Genomic DNA, 23,365 nt, shown 5'->3' with positions numbered 1-23,365 from the left:
GATTTAAATCGCGTGCACATATTGATGTATGTACGTATGTACATATGCATGTAAAGCGAACATTGTAACTTGTGAGCTATTTACAGCGCCCAAAAGGCATTAAGTACATAGATCAAGTATAGTGAAACCAAGTAAATAACGAAATCTAGTATTTAGCCTGTTTCAATGTTCAAACGACATTCTAAGATCTCACTTTTTGTCAAATTTCGCTAACTTGTGCTCATTCGCGGCGGTTAAAGTGGACAGGAACACTGTGATCTCCATGCTCCGGTGGCTAGAAGTCCAGCATGACCACCACGATCGTCTTGTTTTAATCGGATGCCATTGTTCGCGAGGATTACGATCGGTTTTCCGGTCCTTTGTGTCGTTAGTGTTTTTTGTTTATTTTTTTTAAGTGATGTGGCAATGAGGTCCATTTCTCGCGAGGATTACGGTCGGTTTTTCGGTCCTTTGTGTCGTTAGTGTTTTTGTTTATTTTTTTTTAAGTGATGTGTGATTAAGTGAGAAAGAAAAGTGTCTAATAATCAATATCAATAACCATCATATATAAATTATCAATGCCATTTTTTGTTTATTTTTTTTAAGTGATGTGTGATTAAGTGAGAATGAATAGTGTCTAATAATAAATAATATCAATATCAATAATCATCATTTTTAAATTATCAGCAATTTAAAAAAATAATGGTAAGTGACGTTTGCATAAATTTAAAAATGTTTCTCTATAATAACCATTTATAACAATTTACATACGTATGTATGTACATATGTATGTAATAATGGGTTATATTATGGGTTTTATGATAATCAATAAACATATAAAGCAGCAAACCGCGAATCCTTGTCGTTAATGGCATATGCCTTTTGAATGCTGGGTGGATTTTGCGCCAAATTGACGACAGGCATTACAGGGCATGCATGAATAGCGGCGCCGCCTGAAGTTTATTAACTTATGTCCATAATAAAACATATTAATGGGTAACACAGCATACAGCATACAGCATCTTAACCATCGCATGCTGAACTTGGCAGAAGTTTCCTCAAAATTCGTAATCAAACTGTTTGCAGTTTTCACTTCATATTTTATTATTACCAATTCGGCCTTTTGAATTGTAATGGCAATAGAAAGATCAAAAGTGAGCGAGCGAGAGCGGAGAGACAGCTTTCGAAGTTCATCGTTTGCTTTAGCAACCGTTACTTTGGCTTAATGCTCTCTTTCGCAGTTTGGATTAAAAGTTCTCTCTCGCTCTCGCTCTTCTTCTTCATGTTCGTCTAGTTCTTCCTCTTCTTCTTCAGTTTTTAGTTCATTTTTTGTTCGCTAAGGATTGCAGCCGCGCAAAAACATCAAATTAAATAAAACAATGTTGTTTAGCGTTGTTTAAGTGTTTGCAAAATGGAATAACGTATTATTAAGTGATCGCGGTGTTGTGTTTTACGCATTCACATGGAATTAATTTTGAAATAGTTGGTTAAGTGCACAAATGCAAATGGCGCTCCGCGGGACAAGTGTAAGTGTATGCACATACATATGCATGTGTGTTTCGCGTCGTTTAAGTGTTTGCAAAATGAAATAACGTATTATTAACTATTATTAAAATGAAATAACGTATTATTAAGTGATCGCGGTGCTGTGTTTTACGCATACACATGGAATTATTGTTGAAATCGTTGGTTAAGTGCACAAATGCAATTGACGCTCCGCGGGAAAAGTGTAAGTGTATGCACATACTTATGCATGTGTGTTTAGCATTGTTTAAGTGTTTGCAAAATGAAATAACGGATTATAAAGTGATCGCGGTGTTGTGTTTAAATGGTTAAAATGGATAGTTAAGTGCACAAATGCAAATGGCGCTCCGCGGGTCAAGTGAAAGTGTATGCACATAAGCATGCATGTAAATATACGTACATACACATGTATACAGAGGATTTAAATCGCGTGCACATATTGATGTATGTACGTATGAACATATGCATGTAAAGCGAACATTGTAACTTGTGAGCTATTTACAGCGCCCAAAAGGCATTAAGTACATAGATCAAGTATAGTGAAACCAAGTAAATAACGAAATCTAGTATTTAGCCTGTTTCAATGTTCAAACGACATTCTAAGATCTCACTTTTTGTCAAATTTCGCTAACTTGTGCTCATTCGCGGCGGTTAAAGTGGACAGGAACACTGTGATCTCCATGCTCCGGTGGCTAGAAGTCCAGCATGACCACCACGATCGTCTTGTTTTAATCGGATGCCATTGTTCGCGAGGATTACGATCGGTTTTCCGGTCCTTTGTGTCGTTAGTGTTTTTTGTTTATTTTTTTTAAGTGATGTGGCAATGAGGTCCATTTCTCGCGAGGATTACGGTCGGTTTTCCGGTCCTTTGTGTCGTTAGTGTTTTTGTTTATTTTTTTTAAGTGATGTGTGATTAAGTGAGAATGAATATTGTCTAATAATAAATAAATAAAAATTAAATAATCAATATTAATAATCATCATATTTAAATTATCGATGCCACAAAAAATAACACGCAATTAAAAAAATCATGGTAAGTGACGTTTACATAAATTTAAATATTGTTATCTATAATAACCATTTATAAAGATTTACATACATATGTATGTAATAATGGGTTATATGATGGGTTTTATGATTATCAATAAACATATAAAATCGCAAACCGCAAATCCTTCTCCATACCATTATATTTTTATAACGTATAGTTTTATGTTCGTCTTGACTGAATGATTATTGTTTATTCTGAATACAATGGTACAATGTACGCTTATAAAAACGTTGCATACTTTACATACATCGCCTTTAGCCGATTAACGAGCTCAGTTCTCGATTCAAAGTCGATGATAAGCTGCTTCTCCATTTTTCACGGTACAGTGGCTCTCATATTTGCCTCGATATCGAAGGATACCGAAGATACCCAGCATAGGCAGGCAATATCTTGCACAACAAGGACATTTACCAATCGCACCGCCCACAGGGCTCAGTGGGTGTGGTGGGTGTGCGGACATGAAAGATGTAAATCAAATCCAGGAAAAATGAGAGCAACAAAAGGCGATGAGGGAGATGGAGGTGGAGCCATGAGGAGCCATGTGGAGCCATGTGGAGCAGGAGGAGCTGGGCCAGCCAGGATAATTCAATCGAAAGGGCATGGCAGATGACAGGATGAGAGTGCTGCAGCATCCTGGGGGCCAACCCATGGCAATGCCAAAGTCGAGGACACGTCAAGCAGCCGGCTCACTGGATTGAGGTTTCAGCTTCCAGGTGGCAATGGACTATGTGAACAACGGATTTGGATTGGGACAGGAATTGGTAAAGGCAAGGGTAAGGTGGTCCCTGCCAGAGACTTTTGCGCTTCCAATGGGTCATAGTCAGACCGAGGCACAAACTGCCAATTAACCAAACAAAGAAAGCAACGAAACAAAAAACGCAAAACACAACTGAAGAATTCTACGAAAGTGGAAATGCTCTTGCCAATCCAAAAGATACAAATGAACATGGCTTGGAGTTTAAGTGCCTCAAGTTAGGTGCTTGTTTGTAGAAAAATAAATAAATATAGAATATTCAAGGAAATTGGTTACCCATTTGTTCATTCATATGAATGATTGCCATTTGTATTACCAAGTGTGTAAACCCTTTCATAGGGCATTTGAAAACAAAACACCCGCAGTTCCGACAGCGGCGCATTAGAAGGGTCCGCCGGTCCAAGTGGGCAGTATACGAAAAACAAAATACGAGAAAAAACAATATGAACACGAGACAAGGACTGAGTCTGAATTTGTCCTGGCCAGGATACGACTGCGTTGCGATGCGTTGCGTTGCGTTGGTGGAATCAATTAAAAATTCTATGATTTTACACTTGATTGCATGCGTTTTGGGTCGTCCAGGCAACGCGGCCAAGGGCCTACTCCAACGTACTGGGAATGGATTGAAATGGGTTGGACTAGACCGGACTGAACTGAATTGGACTGGACGGGGTGGATGTGCCATGCACCTGAACTTGCCGCACGTCCGGGAGCCTGCGTTCTGGGAGTTCATCCGGCATTGACAAACATGCCACACGCTCAATGACTGCTGTCCAAGCAGTCCAGTCCACCTTCATCTCCACCGTCTCCTCCTCGCATGAACCAGGTGGAATGGGTTAAAGTGACCCAGAGCAGCTGCCGTCAAGTGGGCAATTAGGCAAAGAGGCGGACTTAGGAATGGCAGAGGCACGCGAGTCCTGCGAAAGGATAACGAAACCCACAACATGATCGTTTAAGAAGAGGCCTATCAATTAATTTATAGAAATGATTATTACTAACTGAATGGAGTACTCCTATAGTTTTCACTTAGGACTGCACTCTGCAAAGTGCTTTACTTTGATTGGAGAGTCGGCCATGGTCGTATGGCTATTTACCGGAAAATTCAAAAGATTTTTCTGCATTTTAGATGCACGGGAGACTTTACCGGATGGCAATTAGCATTTTGGTTTTGGTTTCAGTATTTATTTCAGCTTTGCCGCCGGTGTCTATTTGTTTGGGTGGTTTTGTAATCAAAGATTTTAAGCTGTAATTAAGCAGACCAAAAATTGCATGCCATATGTGCGTCTCTTTCCCCCATGCCAATACTCTCTCGCTCACAAACACACACACCGGCTCACACAATGCACTTGTTCAGTTGTGCGCTCGTAATACCCCAAAGAATTTAACACATTTTAGTTCAAATTAAATATTAAATGTAACAACAAATTGATATTTGAATTATTAAAATACAAAATAATGCGTCGCCAGAAGCGCACACACAAATGCACACTGATCCATACACATGCGACTGAACGTGTGTGCATATTTATTTTTATCCAACACAATACAGTGCGTATCTTAAGTATTGGGCCATTTGATGGGCAACCTAATTAGGATCTCGATGAGATATGCAGTTACAGGCTGGGAATATTATTTCTTTTTTTGACAATAATGTGATATTTTTAAAGTGTTATTTAACCGGATATTAGAAAATTAATTGTTCGACCATTTTTCGCATTTTTATTCAAAATTCGCAAAAAATTGAAAAAAAGTTTGAAATGCTTTTCGATTGGGAATTTAATAACAAATTCAAGGGGGTATAGCATTCCATATTTGACCCACTATTTCGAGTGCTGTGATAAATAATCTGATAATAATATTCGCAAAAAAACAGAAAAACGATTTTCGGCAAAATTTCAATACTTACGATATTTTGTAATACTTATGGTATTTTCGGCATAACTTGACTAAAAATGGTCAGAAAGTTAAAAGAATTACATTTTTGTACTTCTAATTACCAATACTAACCAACTAAATCACTTTTTGACCGACTTTGTTTAAATAATTTTTGTCCAAATTTTCGAATTTTTATACCCGTTACTCGTTGAGTAAAAGGGTATACTAGATTCGTTGAAAAGTATGTAAAAGGCAGAAGGAAGCGTTTCCGACAATATAAAGTATATATATTCTTAATCAGGACCAATAGCCGAGTCGATATGACCATGTCCGTCTGTCCGTCTGTCTGTCCGTCCGTATGAACGCTGTGATCTCAGGAACTACAAAAGCTAGAAAGTTGATATTTTTTCGTTTTTGTATTAGTCTTGTAATTTTCTATCGATTTACCAAAAAACTTTTTGCCACGCCCACTCTAACGCCCACAAACCGCCCAAAACTGCCACGCCCACACATTTGAAAAATGTTTTCATATTTTTTCATTTCTTTATTAGTCTTGTAAATTTCTATCTATTTGCCAAAAAACTTTAGGCCACGCCCACTCTAACGCCCACAAACCGCCAAAAACTGTCAGTGTTGAAGACTCTCCTTCGCACTTCCACTGGTTGAGTAACGGGTATCAGATAGTCGGGGAACTCGACTATAGCGTTCTCTCTTGTTTGTAATGGGTAACATCGTCAAAATTTGCGAAAATTGCAATAAATTAAGATTTTTAAACTGAAATGCCATTCGATTTGGAATTTAATTACAAGCTCAACGAGGTATGGCACTCCATTTTGGGATCAATATTTCCAAAGTTTTGATCAAAAAACTGATTATTTTCTGACGGAATATTAGGAAAACGATATTTTGCAAAAATGCAACATTTAGGAAGGAAATATTCTTCAAACTTGGCTAAAAATTGTCGTATAGATAACAGAACCCGTTTTGTTTAGCCAATAAGCAATGCTAAAGACCCATAAATATTGAGAACTACAGTCGCGATACGCACTGTGCCCATACATGATTCAGTAAAACGCATTTGCACATGGCCAGGTGGGTTGGCTGCCTGACAGCCGGTCAGCTGGTTGGATTTGTTGTCGGCTGCTGTTGATTTTGCATGGCGGAAATATCAGCGACAAAGTTACCAAAATATTGAAAACAAATAAAATAAAATTTGCATAAATAAATGCTTTTTATGTGCATGCCGATATGCACACATTTGTGTGTGCGTGTGGTGTATATTTTAAATCCCTAAAGCACTGGATTCAAATAATAAAAACAGAGCCGACAGCAGTGCAATAGCAACAAATTAACAACAAACACGTCGTCGAGCAGCAAAAAACCAAAAACATGCCAATTGTTTGTAAAATCCAACTGAGCGATGCGGCGGAATGGGCCAAAATGTCCTCTGATGCGATTAAAAGCGAATCTTTTTGGGCATTCCTTTTGTTGGTCTATGCCAAAAATTTCAATAAGTGTCATATACATATATTCATAGATACATGTGTTTTTTTGCACTGCATTTTTGAGTCTCGGCCATGACGTTTCATTTATGAATTATTATTAGCCAGGCCTGTTTCCGAGTACTTAAACGCTGTATTAGGTTTCTTGAATAATTAATGAGATCAAAAATAAAGTTGAAAACATACTTGTTTTTCTGCTCGCATTGTTTAATTTGTTCATTTTGATTTATGTACAAGTTGGTGGTGGCTTATTTTATAATATTGGTTAACCGAAAATATGTTTAAACTTTTCCATAGATGTTTTGATTGTCTGCTGCGAATTTATTCGCTTTACTCTGCCACATTAAAACTGCAGCGTATTCCATTTTAAAATGTATGCATTTGATTAAAGTACTTTGTTTGATTTTTCATTATTTCTATGCAAATTTGGTTACCTTACATAAAGATTGTTCGACTTTATTAAGATTTGAATTCAGCTTTAATATGTGTTTAAAATTAATTTATCTATAAAGCAGTTATTTTGGCATTCTTTTGAGTGCTTAGATTTCTTTTGTATTTGTAGTAAAATATGAAAAGAATATTTGATGTCGGTGCTAAAATCTACCAATATTATGATTCTATTTATCTGTAATTTGCATTTATTAAGGCGTTAATTATAAATAAAGGGTATATCTACTGTTCTAGTGAAACATTTTTGCGTCGATTTAGTATTTTTATCATTCGGTGGCAATTTTGATTTAAACCAAAATAAAAATTGGCAATAAAACTGTAACCTGGTCAGATAGGGCTATCTATTGCTTCGACTGGCTATCTTTTTTTCTTGATTTTTTGGACACGCATTTCAAACGCGCCGTAGGCTAATAATTCTTGACCATTCCTCGACTTGGGTTTGATTTCGATTACGGTTTCGGTTTTTGAATTGGACGCCTGGTCTATTTGATTTTCCACTGGCTGGTTGAGCATTAATTTAGTCGAAATAATATATGAAATAAAATAAAAGCAAATAGAGTACAAGTGAATAAATAAATAAATCAATTTTACAATTCTGTTGCGCAAACAATAATAATGTATGACAAAATGATTGGAAAATTAATTCGCCCTCAGAAAAATGATTTCCCCATTTTTCAGCCACCAATCGATTTTGGATGGTGGGCGAAGATTTTATACATGTGTTTCTTCTAATATTTAATAAATGTAATTATTCGTTAATGCTCGCTGGTCGACTTTTTAAAGAGTTTGAATATCTCAAAAACGTTTAAAATGTATTTTATCGTAATGCAATAATAATTAAATTTAATAATTAAATTTATACTTATTAGAAGCTTATATTGAATATGCTTTTGTTGGGCGAAAATGGTGAAGTGACATTCCACATTGTGAAATGTAAAACAATTCCTCAATCTAAGTGGCCCAATCCACCAAACACCTCACCTTGCCCTGTTCTATTTTTGCATTTCTTTTCCTTTTTTTTTTGTTGAGATGTCTTATCAAATCACCTTTTGCCTCTTCGTTTGGGGCAATGGCAATAATAAAAGAAATGAAAAGGGGGCCAAAGGAAGTACAACAAAGCAATCGGAAGCAGCGGAAATCAACGGCAAACAAAAGCCAAATACAGTCGCGCTGCTGACTGCACCCAGAAAATGTCCCATTTCCATTTTCGTTTTCCCACCACCACCCAACCCATAGCATCCACCCACCAGTGCCACCCACTCGCTTTTCCGCCCCACTCCGCGGGGCGTTTTCTCCTGTTGCTGCCGCTGACAGTTTTCTTTTACCCTGACGCTCGGGGAATTTTCCCTCGTTTTGTCTTTTCCTTGGTCGCGTGCGCGCGCGAAAATTAGGAAAATATTGTTTTGCTTGCTTTGCACCGATTTCTTTTCGTTTCTTTCTTTTCATTCATTTTCTTATTTATTTCGCTTTTTTTCCAGCATCAAATAAGCGGATTTCAATTTCAATGCCGAATCAAAGTGGCGGCATGTTATTCACTGGGCGGCCAAAGGGGGCGGGGCCGCTGATGTGGGTGGTGTCAGTCGCAGGGCAAAGAGCAAGAGGAAGCAGAGCAGCCAGCTGCAATATCGCCACTTTGGCCAAAGCAAAACTTATGGCTATTACAGATCCAAAATTCGGAGGATCTACACGTTAAAAACAAAGCTCTATGGCGGCAGAGTAAAAAGGAATTAATAATATTATGATTTTATTTTTTGGTAAAAATGGGAATGCAAGTAAGTGCATTTTGTCTAAAGCTAGTAAAACCAGTCAGTGCAATTACTCGCAAGCAATAAAATATTAATTATTTTGCCTGCTATCGATTCGATTTGGGGTTACCCCTTCGCTGGGTCACCATTCCCAGAAGTTCTCCCCTCTCCACTGTTCTCTACTGTTTTTTCCATATTTTTTTTTATTTTGCTCCCAGCTTTTATTTGTATTTGATGTAGTGGTTGTTGTAGTTGCGGTTACCGCTTCGGTCTGCTGTTGTTATTGTTGTTGTTTTAAATCCATTAGGATATGACAACCCCCTGGTTCAATTAAATTGTTTTCTCTTTGGGTTTACATTTCTTAGCAACTTTATAATTGTTTCATGTGTTTAAACCACTGCCGCCGTCTGAAAAGCCGCCGTTGGTGGAACAGAGATGAAGCACAAGGACAGAGGACGGAGGACACGGCGGACAATGGACAAAGGACGATGGGCAACTGGGGACTGAGACGCCGGGCCTCCGAGGCGCAAAGCCAAGAAGCACAGCATAAGAAATGTGTACGGTACGATTGCCCAAGGTAAAACGGAGCACCAGGGTCTGGAGGGGATCGGAAAAGTCGAGTCCGGGTACGGGATGGCAAAATGGAACGAAGTTTTCAGTAGCCTCAAGAGATTTTCCTCAGTCTTTAGCAATTTTTTTCTTCTCCTTTTGCACAATTTTTATCCCTGTGTGTTGTTTGCCTCGCCAGTTATATGTATATATAGTATACCACCCATGTCCTGGGCTCCAAGGATCTGGCATTCGTTTTGGTCTCTGTTTGCCGTTGTTGTTTCGTGACATAATCAACGAAAACGAGAAAAAATTGAAAGTAAGCAAAAAATAAATAATAAAACAAAGGCAAGGCAGCCAGCAGATGTTATTTTAACTAACTAACTAACCTAATCAGATGAAAATCAAAGGTCGTAATCTAATAAAATTTTGATACTAAAGTTTAAATATTAATAAAGTGACAGTAAAGTAAGTGTTTTAAAGTATTTAAAATCTTTAATTGCTTTAAGGTTTTGCACCCACACCTTGGAAACTTTCGGTTTGTCACTGAATTTCAGGATTTTGACCCCTCGAACATATTTTCGAGCATTCCATCTTGAACATGTGCTCGATGCTTTTTTTTCACCAACCCCTGTGCACTTCACCCTTGTTCATTTATTTTGAATTTTTTTGGACAGTCACAGTCGCCAGTTCGCGAAATCACGGCAGCACACACAACATATCCAAAATGGGGTTCCACCCCCCCTCAAAAAAAAGATTGAAAAATAAGAAACAAGAAACCAAAACCCTCTGCTGAAGGAGGTGGAGTAACAGTTATACATGCGGTAGCGGTGACGGTGACGTCGACATCACCGGCGGCTGACGGACCAGAAAATAAGCATCCTGGCTCATTCCACGACGCTCCTGGCCACTCCACCTGGCTTGTCCGACTGCTCACCGCCGCTGATGCTGATGCTGATGTTTTTGGCGTGCGGTAAATGGCAAGGCCGAGTCAGCGGTGGTCTCGACCCCACACCATCCTCTCCCAACCCAACCCAAACCCATACCATCCCATGCCATTCCAGTGCAGCAATTCGTTACTTGGCAGTCACCGCGCAAATGTAACAAATATTTGAAATATTTAAAATGGTACGCACACACAGGACACAAATATGTGTGTGTGTGTATGCATGTATGTATGTGCCAACATGTGGGTGGGTGGCCCCAAAACTTTCTCTCCGAGACCTTTTTGCATTATTAATGGCAAATTTCAATTAGCCTTTTGAACTAAACGCAACCATGCGAGGTTCGACCGAAAAGATGTAACAAAGTTTGAAAACAAGTGACTAGTTTTCACAACATTGTGTTTTGTGGTTATTCCATATATAAATCGGAAAAATTATGCCAACAAATTCTTTAGTATTTTCTTTTTGTCTTAAATTTAAATTTGTTATAGATTATAATGTAGAATTCTATATTAGGGTTTGTGGCAATTTTAGGTAACTAGACATATGAAACAGCAATTACGCGCCTGCTTTTTATTAATCTATTAAACAAAGTTTTGTGACCGACCTCGCTAATGCCAATTTAATGTTTTTGTTTTGTTTGGCATAAAAGTCGGTGGGTGAGCACCTGTGGACATATTTCAAAGCTGAGTAGTCAAACGAAGGGGATTCCCCACCTCGGCCACGCCTTCCACTTCCTCCGCTGAGGACTTTCCACACACCTGGAGAAATCATTTACGTTGCTACATGTATTAAAAACATTTTTATGATATGATTACTTAATCTCTTAAATTGTTGATGAAAGTAAAATATATATGGGTTACAATTTAATGTAAAAATTATTATTTTTGTTTAATTCAAATGTATATACATTGCATATGAAATGCGGTTTGGCCAAGTGTTGGATTTCAGCCTCCATAAACTCCCATGGGCATGTGTGTAAAGGTAAGCACTTCCGCTTCCGCTTTCATGTTGGGTCCTCTTCCACGACCACCATCTTCTCCTCCTCCGCCGCCACCGCCGCCTCCTCTGCCTCTTCCGCTTCCCTTTTGGCCAAAAATATGAAATGAAAGATAAGCAAACCCGAAATCAGCATCGCACACACAGGCTTCAAAAGGTAAAGTTGCCCAGCTTGTTCGCCCGCACAGATCTAAATTATTTAGGGATAATTTGAGTGTGCAGCATTTTTGTTATGATTGCTCTGCTGCACTCATATTTACATGTCCACGAGCTGAAGGAAATGAAAACAGTGAGCAGGAGCAAGTGTAACAAAAGGAAATCCAGCCGAGCGGGAAAAGAGATGGAAAATTGAGCGGGCTGATGTTAAATGTCTTTTGGTTATTTTGCGGTTTTTGTACTACATTTTTTTTTTGTGTTACTCCTCCATGTCTGTGTGTGCGAATGTGTTTTGCTGCCTTTTATGGGCAGCAACTTCTCACACCCACTGGCACTTCAATTCGACCATGTCCTTGCCTTTCTGCCGGTTCCGAGCATTATCCTTTTGACCAGATACATTTCATAGCCGTGACGGCAAGTATTTCTGAATGACAACCGTCATTGTGCATCCTGAGAGAACAAATTAACATTTAGTTATGGGTTCAATCTAAACATGCTGAAACTTACCTTGTTTTTATGAACTCAACTCTTCATGCATTGTTTAAAGTAAAGTTTAAAGTAAATGGTCTACAGTCCTGTGACTGACATTGTTTGGGTCCCAATTCGTATTCCTAGAAATGCATCTTTCCCTGCTCCTGTCCTCGCCCATAATGGTTGTCGTCGTCATCTTGTCGTGGTCGTGCGACTCCTGCGGCAAATGAAAATTAGTTGTTTACTCTGTGCAACATAAACAAATAAGCGCAACGTTCACCGTCCACCGTCCAGAATATCCACCACTTCCTCCCGTTCCTTCATCCGACTGTTGCAAATAGAAGCTGTAGGTTTGGACGGGCTCCGTTTGGTTGGGCCCATCGAAGCATTAAAAAGAAATCATTTATCAGAGCTACAGACGGTTCCAGATGAGGAGCCGTGGCTGCAGCAAATGCAAATTGAAAACCGACGACAAGAAGTGGGCAGAGCCTCAAGATGAGGGGCACTTGCCGTGCTGTTGGTGGGGATCCCAAATGGAATCTGTCATAATTCGCTGCGACAGCACTTGATAGGGGGGGATACTCAAGGTTGCCATGAATCTGGTTGTGCTATTTTGAAAATTTGTTCTTAAAACAGACACAGTTTATTGCTCCCATTTTGCATCCATTTAATGCCGCTGCATAATTATGACTGCCCTAATCCCTACGAAATCCCCAATGCGACAAACTGTTCGTGAACTCAAGTGGATTACTACGCAATCTTATCTTATCGTTTAATAAAACGAGAATGAGTGATCAATCATAATTGCAGAATAATGCATTAAACCATTTTTTATGATATATAATATTTAATAATGTATTTTACTGCAAAACGAATTGGGAAACCGCGTATCTAGTTCTATCGAAGTGGCATGTTTTTCTTATACGTTTCCAATCGATTGGTAATGCAGTTGCACAGCAGCAGGGTAATTTAGTTTGACATCATAAGTTAAATTCTTCTCATGGAGGGGGCTAGTTTTTATCGCTTTTGTACGCTTGGCATTGATAAGCCCGTTGCTTGGCCTTTTCGTAAATGGGCATCAATTGGCCAGTCTCGCCCAGCTGCTTCAGCAGCTCGAGAATAAAGGGCAAATAGTTGTGGCGGCGACGTATGTTCTCCTGACGGTATCGTCGCTTCTTCTCCTGCTCGAATTTCACAAAGGTCCTTAGAGTGGCGATCTCCGACTGACGCTCCGCGTGACTGAGCGGCGATGGCTGGTGGACAAGCAGTTGAATCTGGCGCTCGTAGCATCGCTGACGATCCGAGACCAAGGCCATCAGGTTGAAGTGGATCTCTCCGACGCTGTAGCGCTCCATGCGTGCCTCAATTATCGGTCTGACCACATCTAGCCAGTTTTGATGCTGGCCGATCTCGGCCAGCTCGATTGGACCCTCATGCATACCGTCCAATTCGAATAGTTTGCCTTTTATTGGCATATAGCCAACAAAGTGGTAACAATAATCATCGGGCGAGCCTGGGCGCGTATCAAACTCGAAAAGTACGGGTCGAGCAAAGGAATTGTGTACTTTACGGATCTTCTCCTCGTTGCCCAAGCAGTGACCACGGGTTTCTGGATCCAGATCCTGGCAGAAGCGCTTGAAACCGTTCAATGTTTGGCCCAAATCGATATCCGAATGGCGGAGATTGAGCAGCAGGCAGAGAAGAGCCTGCGTGGCGCAGGCATTTGATATCACCTGGCGGGCGAAGAAGATGTCACTCCTATCCGTGACCACGCGACCAGCGGGCTTGTCGTCCACCCACTTGAACAGGAAAATCAGGCCATGGATGGGCTCCAGGTGATGAAAGGCGTCTGCATCCAGGGTCCAGATCTCCTCCACTTGGGCACCCGTACAGCCAAAACCACGTATCAGCTCGGTGAAGACCCCCGGGTCGCTCTCAATCAGGCACCAGTTGCCTTCGACCTCCTCGGCAGTTCCTGCTACAGGATTCTCTGCGGCCATGGCTAAAGGTCTTCTAGCTTGCCTCGCTGATGGTTCTAAAATGGGAGGTATTTCTTGTTTGTGGATTAAATCCGCCTAAAACAAACGTCACAGTCGAAATTTTGAGTTCGTTTAAAGGTTTTTTTGTGACACATGACATGAGGACATGAACCGTATGATATGCATGCCTACTTGATTAATTGACTGCTGATGATTCCATTTTGCACGCCCAAACACACGTAAATTGAACCAATTTACAATGCAAAAGAGTTGAAATTTACGCGTTCGGGTGGTACAATTAATAAATCAACAAAAATCTGGTATTGCTGGCAGCTTTGTTCAAAACATTTTTTCTCAGTGAATTATTAAAGGCCGAAACCATTTAATTATTTTTTTCTTCTTATCGTTCTTTCTTATTAATCTTATCAATATCTTTCTTCCAAGAAACACCTTTAAATTTAGAAACCTCTTTTTTTTTTGTTTTTACTTTTAATTACCCGTCTGAAGATTAAAGCTACATCGGCAAACTGGGTAAAAACTTTCCTTTAAATGGCGTCAATTTACCCATTTGGGTCGTTAAGAATTTTTTTCCATACTCTCTAAAATTTATTTGGTTGTGGTTCTACGGCCCCTTTAAGGAATTTGAACTTTGAGCACAAATTAATTTCTAAAGGTATGCAAAATAAACTTAGAATTCCTCAGCATCCCTTTCTCCACTCCACTTGCTTACCCATTTTCAGTCATAATTTCGGGCTTCTCAGCCATCGCATCGAACCGCAATTTGCTATCCACGGAATAAATGAAGCCCTAATGAGCCGCAATCGATCAACTTTGCTGATATGTGGCTCACCCTAATGCGTATATATCCTCCTCACTGTCGTCTGTGTATCTGGGCGTGGGAGTCACTGGTTAGAGAGACGTGGCGAATGGCGTCGCATCGCCAGGGGATTAACAGGCAGTAGGAGGGGCCGCCTGAGGGATAATAAGTGCATTGGAGCATCAAATCAATAAAACGCGCACACTGCCCACGGTTGCGACACACAAAACACACACGCATTCGCATGGGACACTGGGCATTGGCCATTGGACATGGGATATGGGACATGTGAGAATTGTGCGGGTCCCTCGTCCCACTGCTACAAAGAATTCGCTGCATCAGTGGCGCTGCAATTGCGAAACATTGTTAATTTATGCAAATTTAGCCAACGCCGCTCGCTTTGTGAAACGCCAATGAGGCAAGAGAGAGTCGAGCCGCGACGCGGCTCCAACTGGAAGCCTCTGCACCACTGCAACCACCAACGGCGTCGTCATAGCCGCGACCATGGCCAAAGCCGCGACCGCAGCGCCAACAACATTAACGGAGGAGCTGCAACTGCAGCTGCCACTGCCACTGCAAAGGACTGGGTCCCTGCTCGGGCGCCACTCCGAAAGGTGGAAGCAAAATCGCAGGTCCCATGGTGGGCCCTCCGGGTGCCCTTGCATAATTTGACCCACCACCTTTGCCTTATTTGCATTTGCCTCCATCCCTCGCCTAGATCCGGTTGCCAACCTCAAAGCCTATTTAGGTTTGGGTCCACTCCAGCCACTGGGTTTCGAGCGAATTAGCACTCATCTAGCCAGAAGGTTTCTCATCGATGGCCACTCTAGCAGTCATAATATTAAATACATCTGAACACTGTCAAAATAATGACTGCAATTTAAAATATAAGTATATTAGGTGCTTAACTTAAAGAACAATATTAGAGAGATAAGTACAAGTTTCTATCCCATACATTATATTAAAATGGCAAAAACACAACTATAACTATCTAATAATTAATTAACATATGGATTTGATGTCTGGTTTTTCAAATAATTGCAGTGTATACATATTTGATAATACAGATATTTATTGTATTGTCTAGACACACGAAAACCGCACTTTGACTGCGCCTGCATTGCATTTACCATTTTTTATATTTTTTTTCAACTCGATATTTTGTTTTTGTTGCACGGCTAAACCGCATTAATGGCAAATAACAAAAAAAGTAAAGCAAATTCCACTTAATTGTTCAATTTTCATGGAATTCGCCAGTTCGGGCTCAAAGGGCATATGCAATGGGCCAGGGACATGGACAGGGAAGTTCGAAGTTCAAAGGCTGCCGGTGGGAGTGGGATTCGTGGGATCCATGACAGATGTTGGGCGCACCTCTCGACCTCCGGGTAATGATGGGCACTGCAGGTGTCCATTCCATATGGTAATTAAGGCTTCTGGGGAAACCGGCATGTCTTAACAGTAAATATTACTGAACCAAACTCTATTCTCGCTTTTATTCTCGCCTTTAATTGGTCATCGTGGTAATGTCGTTAACAATATGAAACAACAATGAAACGTTACCTAAGCTTCTACAAACTTTTGGGGATTACACTTGAGTGATGCTTGAACTCTAGAATGATCGGCCTACGATCGTAAATTTCACGAGCTCTCCCAGTTATACAATCCTTTTGGGAACCGCTTAGACTTTATGTCATCTGACAAAAACTGTCCCAAATGATATGCGTTTGGGACAGCAGATCGCAGCTAAAGCGTTATCTTCAAACGGTATGCAAAAAAATGAAAAAGTGCTCATGTCATGGGCATATTGTTAAAAATTACTCGCTAAAAAATCATTTGACTGCGTCACTGGCAAGAAAACTGCACTCAAAGATTTACTTGTGGGGCTTACTTGGGCTGTCGACCCCAAGAATCGGGTTAAGGGAAACTTGATGAAGAAGTATAGGAATTGTCTGTCTGTAGGTCTGCTCTTTTAATATCTGTTATAATGTTTATTTAACTAGCTGGCGGCAAATAAAGCAAAGACTCCAGTCAACGGAAATGCGCAGCCCGCTTTATCAACATTTGCCTTGACGTTAGTGTTGGCCAATATTAAGATTACGTATTTAAGAGTCAAAACAAATGGCAGGAAAAAAAGAGTCTCTAAGTTCTAAGATAACAAGTCTGAGTTGGTTGAGTCATGGTTGGGTTATAAAGTGCGTGGGTTATGACCTGCACTATATCAAGTCTATGACCCCTAGAAGTAAATGAAATATTACTTAATCGGGATTAGAACAGGTCATTTGGTTGATTTTTTTAAACTTTTGATATCACTTGCGCCGCAATACCATAAATTGGTATAGCCACACGGGGCTATCGGCCAAAACAAACAAGCGATTGTCGCGTATTTGGCCAGCGTCAGCAGAGATTTTGCTCGGGAAGCTGGAGATTTGAAGATAGCGAGATATTTCGCATAAAAACCCTAAAGTCTGGCATACAGAGGATAGTAACGATTCTTCATTCGAACCAAAAACACATCCAACAACGAACACGATGACAACGAACCGATCCACCAGACTTCTGGTGTTGCTAGTGGTAATTGCATAATACCGGAACTCGCAGCCATCGCGTCATCCCGATCCAAGTCCAATCCCAACTTGTATCGAATACTGTCGCAATGGATTGTGTACCCAAACTTGTTACATTTTTTTTTTTGCTGTTCTGTTTGGTTATTCATTTACTGACGTGTTGTACATGTATATATATTTTATTGGAATCCAATCGGTGTCGCACTTGGATACGCACATGCTGCGAAAAAATTGAAAAAATAATAATGCACCAATCAAAATCGAATCCGTAACGGAATCCGAATCCGTAGCTCCCGGGACTCTTGTTACTTTGGATAACGTTCAAAGCGCTCGGCGATCACTCGAAAGTATCCTATGCAAGTGAAACGAAACCACAGTGTAATTGTTAAGGTCCCGAGACAAACAGTGCACCGACCCAATCCCCTGGAGCCCACACCCACTAACACGATCCTCCCCCCGTGGCTTCTTTTTTTCCCACAGTTGACAGCCCTGGTGGCCAGCCAAAAGGCGCATGCTGCCGCCGTAGGACTCAAGTGCGGTGGCAAGAGCGCCGTCTGCGTGGGACCACTCTCCTATCAGCAGTGCGTCGATGACCTGACCACCGGTCCGGTGGTGCCATGCGAGCTTAACACCCGCTGCGTCACCGACGGCCTCGAGATCTGCGTGGCGGTCAAGTCGGCCGCTGAGGCGCCCACGGCGGCTGTCGCCAAGATGGTGACCATCACCGACAGCCCCGTGGTGAGCGAATCCGCCCCGCTCGTGGATTCCACCAGCAGTGTTAGCGCCGTAGAGATCTCCACCGAGGGTGTAGGTGCACCAGCCAGCGCTGTTCCCACGAAGCCATCTGCTCCAGTTGAGACCACTCAGACTCCGGTAGAGACCACCCAGATTCCGGTTGAGACCACTCAGGCACCGCTTAAAACCACCCAAGCTCCGGTCGAGACAACTACTGCAGCCATTGAGGAGACTACCACAGGATCGGAAGCACCACTGGAGTCGGAATCGACGGTGCCCAGCGATACAACTCCCGTGGACTCCACATTGTCACCCGGATCGGAGGGCACTTACCCAACCATTGAACCCAACACACCAGGAGCAGACCCCAACGCTCCGGCGGGAACGACTCTTGCTCCAGGCGAAGTCGATCCCAACAGTCCTATCGACCCCAATTCCCCTCTGAACCCGAACGCACCCGAAGAATCTACTAACGAACCCGGATTAGTTGACCCCACCCTACCGGCTGACACTACCGCTGCTCCAGATTCTCCTGTTGAAGGATCAACAGCAGCTCCCGGCACTCCGGCTGATGTAACCACTGCTGCTCCAGGCGCTCCAGGTGATGTCCCTACTGCTGCTCCTGGTTCTCCTGCTGATGTCACCACCGCCGCTCCTGGCGCTCCAGGTGATGGACCCTCTGCCGCTCCTGGATCTCCTGCTGATGTCACCACCGCCGCTCCTGGCGCTCCAGCTGATGGATCCTCTGCCGCCCCTGGCGCTCCAGCTGATGAATCCTCTGCCGCTCCTGGATCTCCTGCTGATGTCACCACCGCCGCTCCTGGCGCTCCAGGTGATGGAGCCTCTGCCGCTCCTGGTGCTCCTGCTGATGCTACCACCGCCGTTCCTGGCGCACCAGCTGATGGATCCTCTGCCGCTCCTGGTGCTCCTGCTGATGTTACAACCGCCGCTCCTGGCGCTCCAGCTGATGGATCTTCTGCCGCTCCTGGTGCTCCTGCTGATGTCACCACCGCCGCTCCTGGCGCTCCAGCTGATGGATCCTCTGCCGCCCCTGGCGCTCCAGCTGATGGATCCTCTGCCGCTCCTGGATCTCCTGCTGATGTCACCACCGCCGCTCCTGGCGCTCCAGGTGATGGACCCTCTGCCGCTCCTGGATCTCCTGCTGATGTCACCACCGCCGCTCCTGGCGCTCCAAGTGATGGATCCTCTGCCGCTCCTGGTGCTCCTGCCGATGTCACCACCGCCACTCCTGGCGCACCAGCTGAAGGATCCTCTGCCGCTCCTGGCGCTCCAGCTGATGGATCTTCTGCCGCTCCCGGATCTCCTGCTGATGTCACCACCGCCGTTCCTGGCGCACCAGCTGAAGGATCCTCTGCCGCTCCTGGCGCTCCAGGTGATGGATCCTCTGCCGCTCCCGGATCTCCTGCTGATGTTACCACCGCCACTCCTGGCGCTCCAGCTGATGGATCCTCTGCCGCTCCCGGATCTCCTGCTGATGTCACCACGGCCGCTCCTGGCGCTCCAGCTGATGGATCCTCTGCCGCTCCTGGTGCTCCTGCTGATGTTACCACCGCCGCTCCTGGCGCTCCAGCTGATGGATCTTCTGCCGCTCCCGGATCTCCTGCTGATGTCACCACGGCCGCTCCTGGCGCTCCAGCTGATGGATCCTCTGCCGCTCCTGGTGCTCCTGCTGATGTTACCACTGCCGCTCCTGGAGCTCCTGCTGATGTCACCACCGCCACTCCTGGCGCTCCAGCTGATGGATCCTCTGCCGCTCCTGGAGCTCCTGCTGATGTCACCACCGCCACTCCTGGCGCTCCAGCTGATGGATCCTCTGCCGCCCCTGGCGCTCCAGCTGATGGATCCTCTGCCGCCCCTGGCGCTCCAGCTGATGGATCCTCTGGCGCTCCTGGATCTCCTGCTGATGTCACAACCGCCGCTCCTGGCGCTCCAGGTGATGGACCCTCTGCCGCTCCTGGATCTCCTGCTGATGTCACCACCGCCGCTCCTGGCGCTCCAAGTGATGGATCCTCTGCCGCTCCTGGTGCTCCTGCTGATGTTACCACCGCCGCTCCTGGCGCACCAGCTGAAGGATCCTCTGCCGCTCCTGGCGCTCCAGCTGATGGATCTTCTGCCGCTCCCGGATCTCCTGCTGATGTCACCACCGCCGTTCCTGGCGCACCAGCTGAAGGATCCTCTGCCGCTCCTGGCGCTCCAGCTGATGGATCCTCTGCCGCTCCTGGTGCTCCTGCTGATGTTACCACCGCCGCTCCTGGCGCTCCAGCTGATGGATCTTCTGCCGCTCCCGGATCTCCTGCTGATGTCACCACGGCCGCTCCTGGTGCTCCTGCTGATGTTACCACTCCCGCTCCTGGCGCACCAGCTGAAGGATCCTCTGCCGCTCCTGGCGCTCCAGCTGATGGATCTTCTGCCGCTCCCGGATCTCCTGCTGATGTCACCACCGCCGTTCCTGGCGCACCAGCTGAAGGATCCTCTGCCGCTCCTGGCGCTCCAGCTGATGGATCCTCTGCCGCTCCTGGTGCTCCTGCTGATGTTACCACCGCCGCTCCTGGCGCTCCAGCTGATGGATCTTCTGCCGCTCCCGGATCTCCTGCTGATGTCACCACGGCCGCTCCTGGCGCTCCAGCTGATGGATCCTCTGCCGCTCCTGGCGCTCCAGCTGATGGATCTTCTGCCGCTCCCGGATCTCCTGCTGATGTCACCACCGCCGCTCCTGGCGCTCCATCTGATGGATCCTCTGCCGCTCCTGGTGCTCCTGCTGATGTTACCACCGCCGTTCCTGGCGCACCAGCTGAAGGATCCTCTGCCGCTCCTGGCGCTTCAGGTGATGGATCCTCTGCCGCTCCCGGATCTCCTGCTGATGTTACCACCGCCGCTCCTGGCGCTCCAGCTGATGGATCTTCTGCCGCTCCTGGTTCCCCAGCTGATGGATCCTCTGCCGCTCCCGGATCTCCTGCTGATGGATCCTCTGCCGCTCCCGGATCTCCTGCTGATGTTACCACCGCTCCTCCTGGCACTCCAGCTGATGGATCCTCTGCCGCTGGTGGAGTTCCTGCTGATTCCAATGTTCCCGCTGGTGGAGTTCCTGCTGATTCCAATGTTCCCGCTGGTGGAGCCCCTGCTGATTCCAATGTTCCCGCTGGTGGAATTCCTGCTAATTCAAATGTGCCAGCTGGTGGAGTTCCTGCTGATTCCAGTGTTCCCGGTGGTGGAGTTCCTGCTAATTCCAATCCTCCAGATAGTGGTGTTCCTGCTGGCTCCAGTGCTTCCGCTAGTAGCACGCCTGGACCATCTTCTGCGGGATCAAATCCGCCAGCTGGCTCAGTTATTCCATCTATTCCGGTACTTCCTGGCGGAGCCGGCTTTGGGCCTTGGTATCCTCGCCCGAACAGTCCGATCTTGCCGCCGACCTGGAGGCCGCTACTTCCTGGACAAAATGGCTCAGGTGCTCCTGGCAGTGGGCTAATCAACCCGCCTCAACGCCCACATCCTTTCTGGCCCAACTGGCAAAACTGGGTAAACAGCTGGCGACCAAAAAATCCAGTTCCTAGCACCGAAGCTCCTGTCCAACCGCAGAATCCCCAGCAGCCGCAGCAACCCCAAAATCCACAGCAGCCCCAGCAACCGCAGAACCCTCAACAGCCTGGAAACAACAATTCTGAAAACGCCGAAAGCGTAGAGCAAGCTGCTCCAGTTCCACCAGCCGAAGGACCAGCGTCCAACGAGAATGCCTCCGTTGAGGACAGCAACAAAGCGCCCAGCGAGAAGTCGAAGGACAAGCCAAAGTCCGGGGAGGATCAGTCCAAGGAGCAGGAACAGAAGAAGCCCAGCTCTGAGGAGAAGGAGAAGAGCGATAAAGACAGCAAGGAGAAAAAGGACAATGATAACAAGGACAAGAAGGACAAGTCCAAGGAGGAGAAGGACAACGAGTCCCAGAAGGACAACGAAGGCGACGACGAGCCGAGCTCCAAGGAGAAGAAGCAGTACGTCAAGGACCTGATCAAGAAGCTGAAGAAGGGTGACGACTGCGACGAGGACGACGTCTATCCCGATGTCCGCGATTGCCGCAAATACTACCGCTGCGAGGTAAAGAAGTCCGGCAAACACAAGTTCGCCCACCTGCGCTGCGACAAAAAGGAACGATTCGACTGGCTTGCCCAGTCCTGTGTGCCCAAGGACGAGGCCCGCTGCCTGGAGAAATCTAACTAGGATAGGACACAACTCCATCTCCGTTTGACCTGCCACCTTCCAATGATAGCCTCAAAATCAACTTTACTTTAATATTGGCAATCTCCAATCTTCAATTTCCATTTCCCTGGTCCTATCTAATTTATTGCACTAACTTAAATATGCATAATTTTTTTTGTTTTCCTCAATAAATCTTGAACTTTATGAAAATCTGGCAAATCAATTGTCTTCTTTGGGAAAGATTTCTCTTTTTTTACGATTTTCAAAGAAAAAAAAGGAAAAAGAAATCGAAAAACTGAACACTTTCCATGCTTAAATGCTATTTAAATGCGTTTATTGCACAGCTGTTTCGTTCTTGTTCTCAACAATTTGCTGATTATGCCGCCAATCCTTCTCCACGGCGCATAATGAGTAAAGGAAGTTTCGGCAAAGTTTCTGCAGCGCTTCCTTAAAGCATCTCACTTACACTTGCCAAGTTTTTTTCCTATCTAAATATTTAGTGCAGCATACAATTTTGAAGTGAAACGTAAACAGGAGCAAAAAAGCAATGAGGGGGAAAGTGCATTGGGCTGGCTCCAGTTGAGGCCAGAAGGCAGATATAGCCGAGGAGCAGGAGCCAAAGCCGGAACTGGAGCCCCTGACCCCCAACTACAGGACACCAGATCCATATAAAGCGGGAGAAACAGGAAGAGAGAAGGAGAGGGAGAGTGGGGGAGTGAAGCAGAGCAATACACTTAAGTTGATTCGCTGTCATCCATTGCAGCTCATTTATCATTAGACGGAGTCACACAGTCACAGTTTCAGTGTCGTCAAAGCAGGACGAGGACGCAGATGTGGGGGTGTAGAGAAGGATCAAGGAGGGGGGATATGGGCGCGTCAAGAGCAAGCCCAACACTTTGCAGGGAACGAAAAGCGGGGAGACCACGACAACGACAACGACGACGAAGTAATTCAATTTTTATCGTGGGTAATTTTGTAACGAGAAACGAAGCAAGCAAATGCAATGGGTTTGGGGTTTGCAGTTTTACGCTTATATAAATATATATCTATGTACAACATATA

The 23,365-nt window shown here is 44.4% G+C and overlaps 2 protein-coding genes across 10 annotated transcripts; one reads left to right on the top strand and one right to left on the bottom strand.

Moving 5' to 3' along the window:
- Positions 1–12,746: 12,746 nt before the first annotated feature.
- LOC6523979 (ubiquitin carboxyl-terminal hydrolase isozyme L5) lies at positions 12,747–14,164 on the bottom strand. The gene has a single exon (XM_002099815.4). It carries the CDS (start codon positions 13,997–13,999, stop codon positions 13,010–13,012), a length of 990 nt encoding a protein of 329 aa, XP_002099851.1. The 5' UTR covers positions 14,000–14,164; the 3' UTR covers positions 12,747–13,009.
- Positions 14,165–17,260: 3,096 nt separating this feature from the next.
- Positions 17,261–22,522, top strand: LOC26535579 (mucin-1). Of its 9 annotated transcripts, XM_039372279.1 has the most exons (4): positions 17,261–17,366; positions 17,840–20,435; positions 20,601–20,633; positions 20,667–22,522. In XM_039372279.1, the coding sequence occupies exons 1-4, from the start codon at positions 17,325–17,327 to the stop codon at positions 22,322–22,324; spliced, it is 4,329 nt and encodes a 1,442-aa protein (XP_039228213.1). In that variant the 5' UTR covers positions 17,261–17,324; the 3' UTR covers positions 22,325–22,522. The 9 variants fall into 9 exon arrangements, with proteins under 9 accessions (XP_039228213.1, XP_039228206.1, XP_039228217.1 ...); XM_039372272.1 differs by having other exon boundaries at positions 17,840–19,487; positions 19,620–22,522; XM_039372283.1 differs by having other exon boundaries at positions 17,840–19,643; positions 20,337–22,522.
- The last annotated feature ends 843 nt before the right edge of the window (positions 22,523–23,365 follow it).

Source organism: Drosophila yakuba, chromosome X (genome assembly GCF_016746365.2).
Source record: "Drosophila yakuba strain Tai18E2 chromosome X, Prin_Dyak_Tai18E2_2.1, whole genome shotgun sequence".
In the NCBI taxonomy this organism is placed as follows: Eukaryota; Metazoa; Arthropoda; class Insecta; order Diptera; family Drosophilidae; genus Drosophila; species Drosophila yakuba.
Note: the sequence above shows the minus strand (reverse complement) of the source record. Positions and strands in the feature narration are given on the sequence as shown.

Bases quoted from the DNA above. Each gene is read 5' to 3' on its own strand.
- LOC26535579 (XM_039372260.1), top strand. From the start codon at position 17,325: ATGACAACGAACCGATCCACCAGACTTCTGGTGTTGCTAGTG. The intron at 17,367-17,839 runs GTAATTGCATAA...TTTTTCCCACAG, and splicing joins GACTTCTGGTGTTGCTAGTG to TTGACAGCCCTGGTGGCCAG.
- LOC6523979 (XM_002099815.4), bottom strand. From the start codon at position 13,999: ATGGCCGCAGAGAATCCTGTAGCAGGAACTGCCGAGGAGGTCGAAGGC.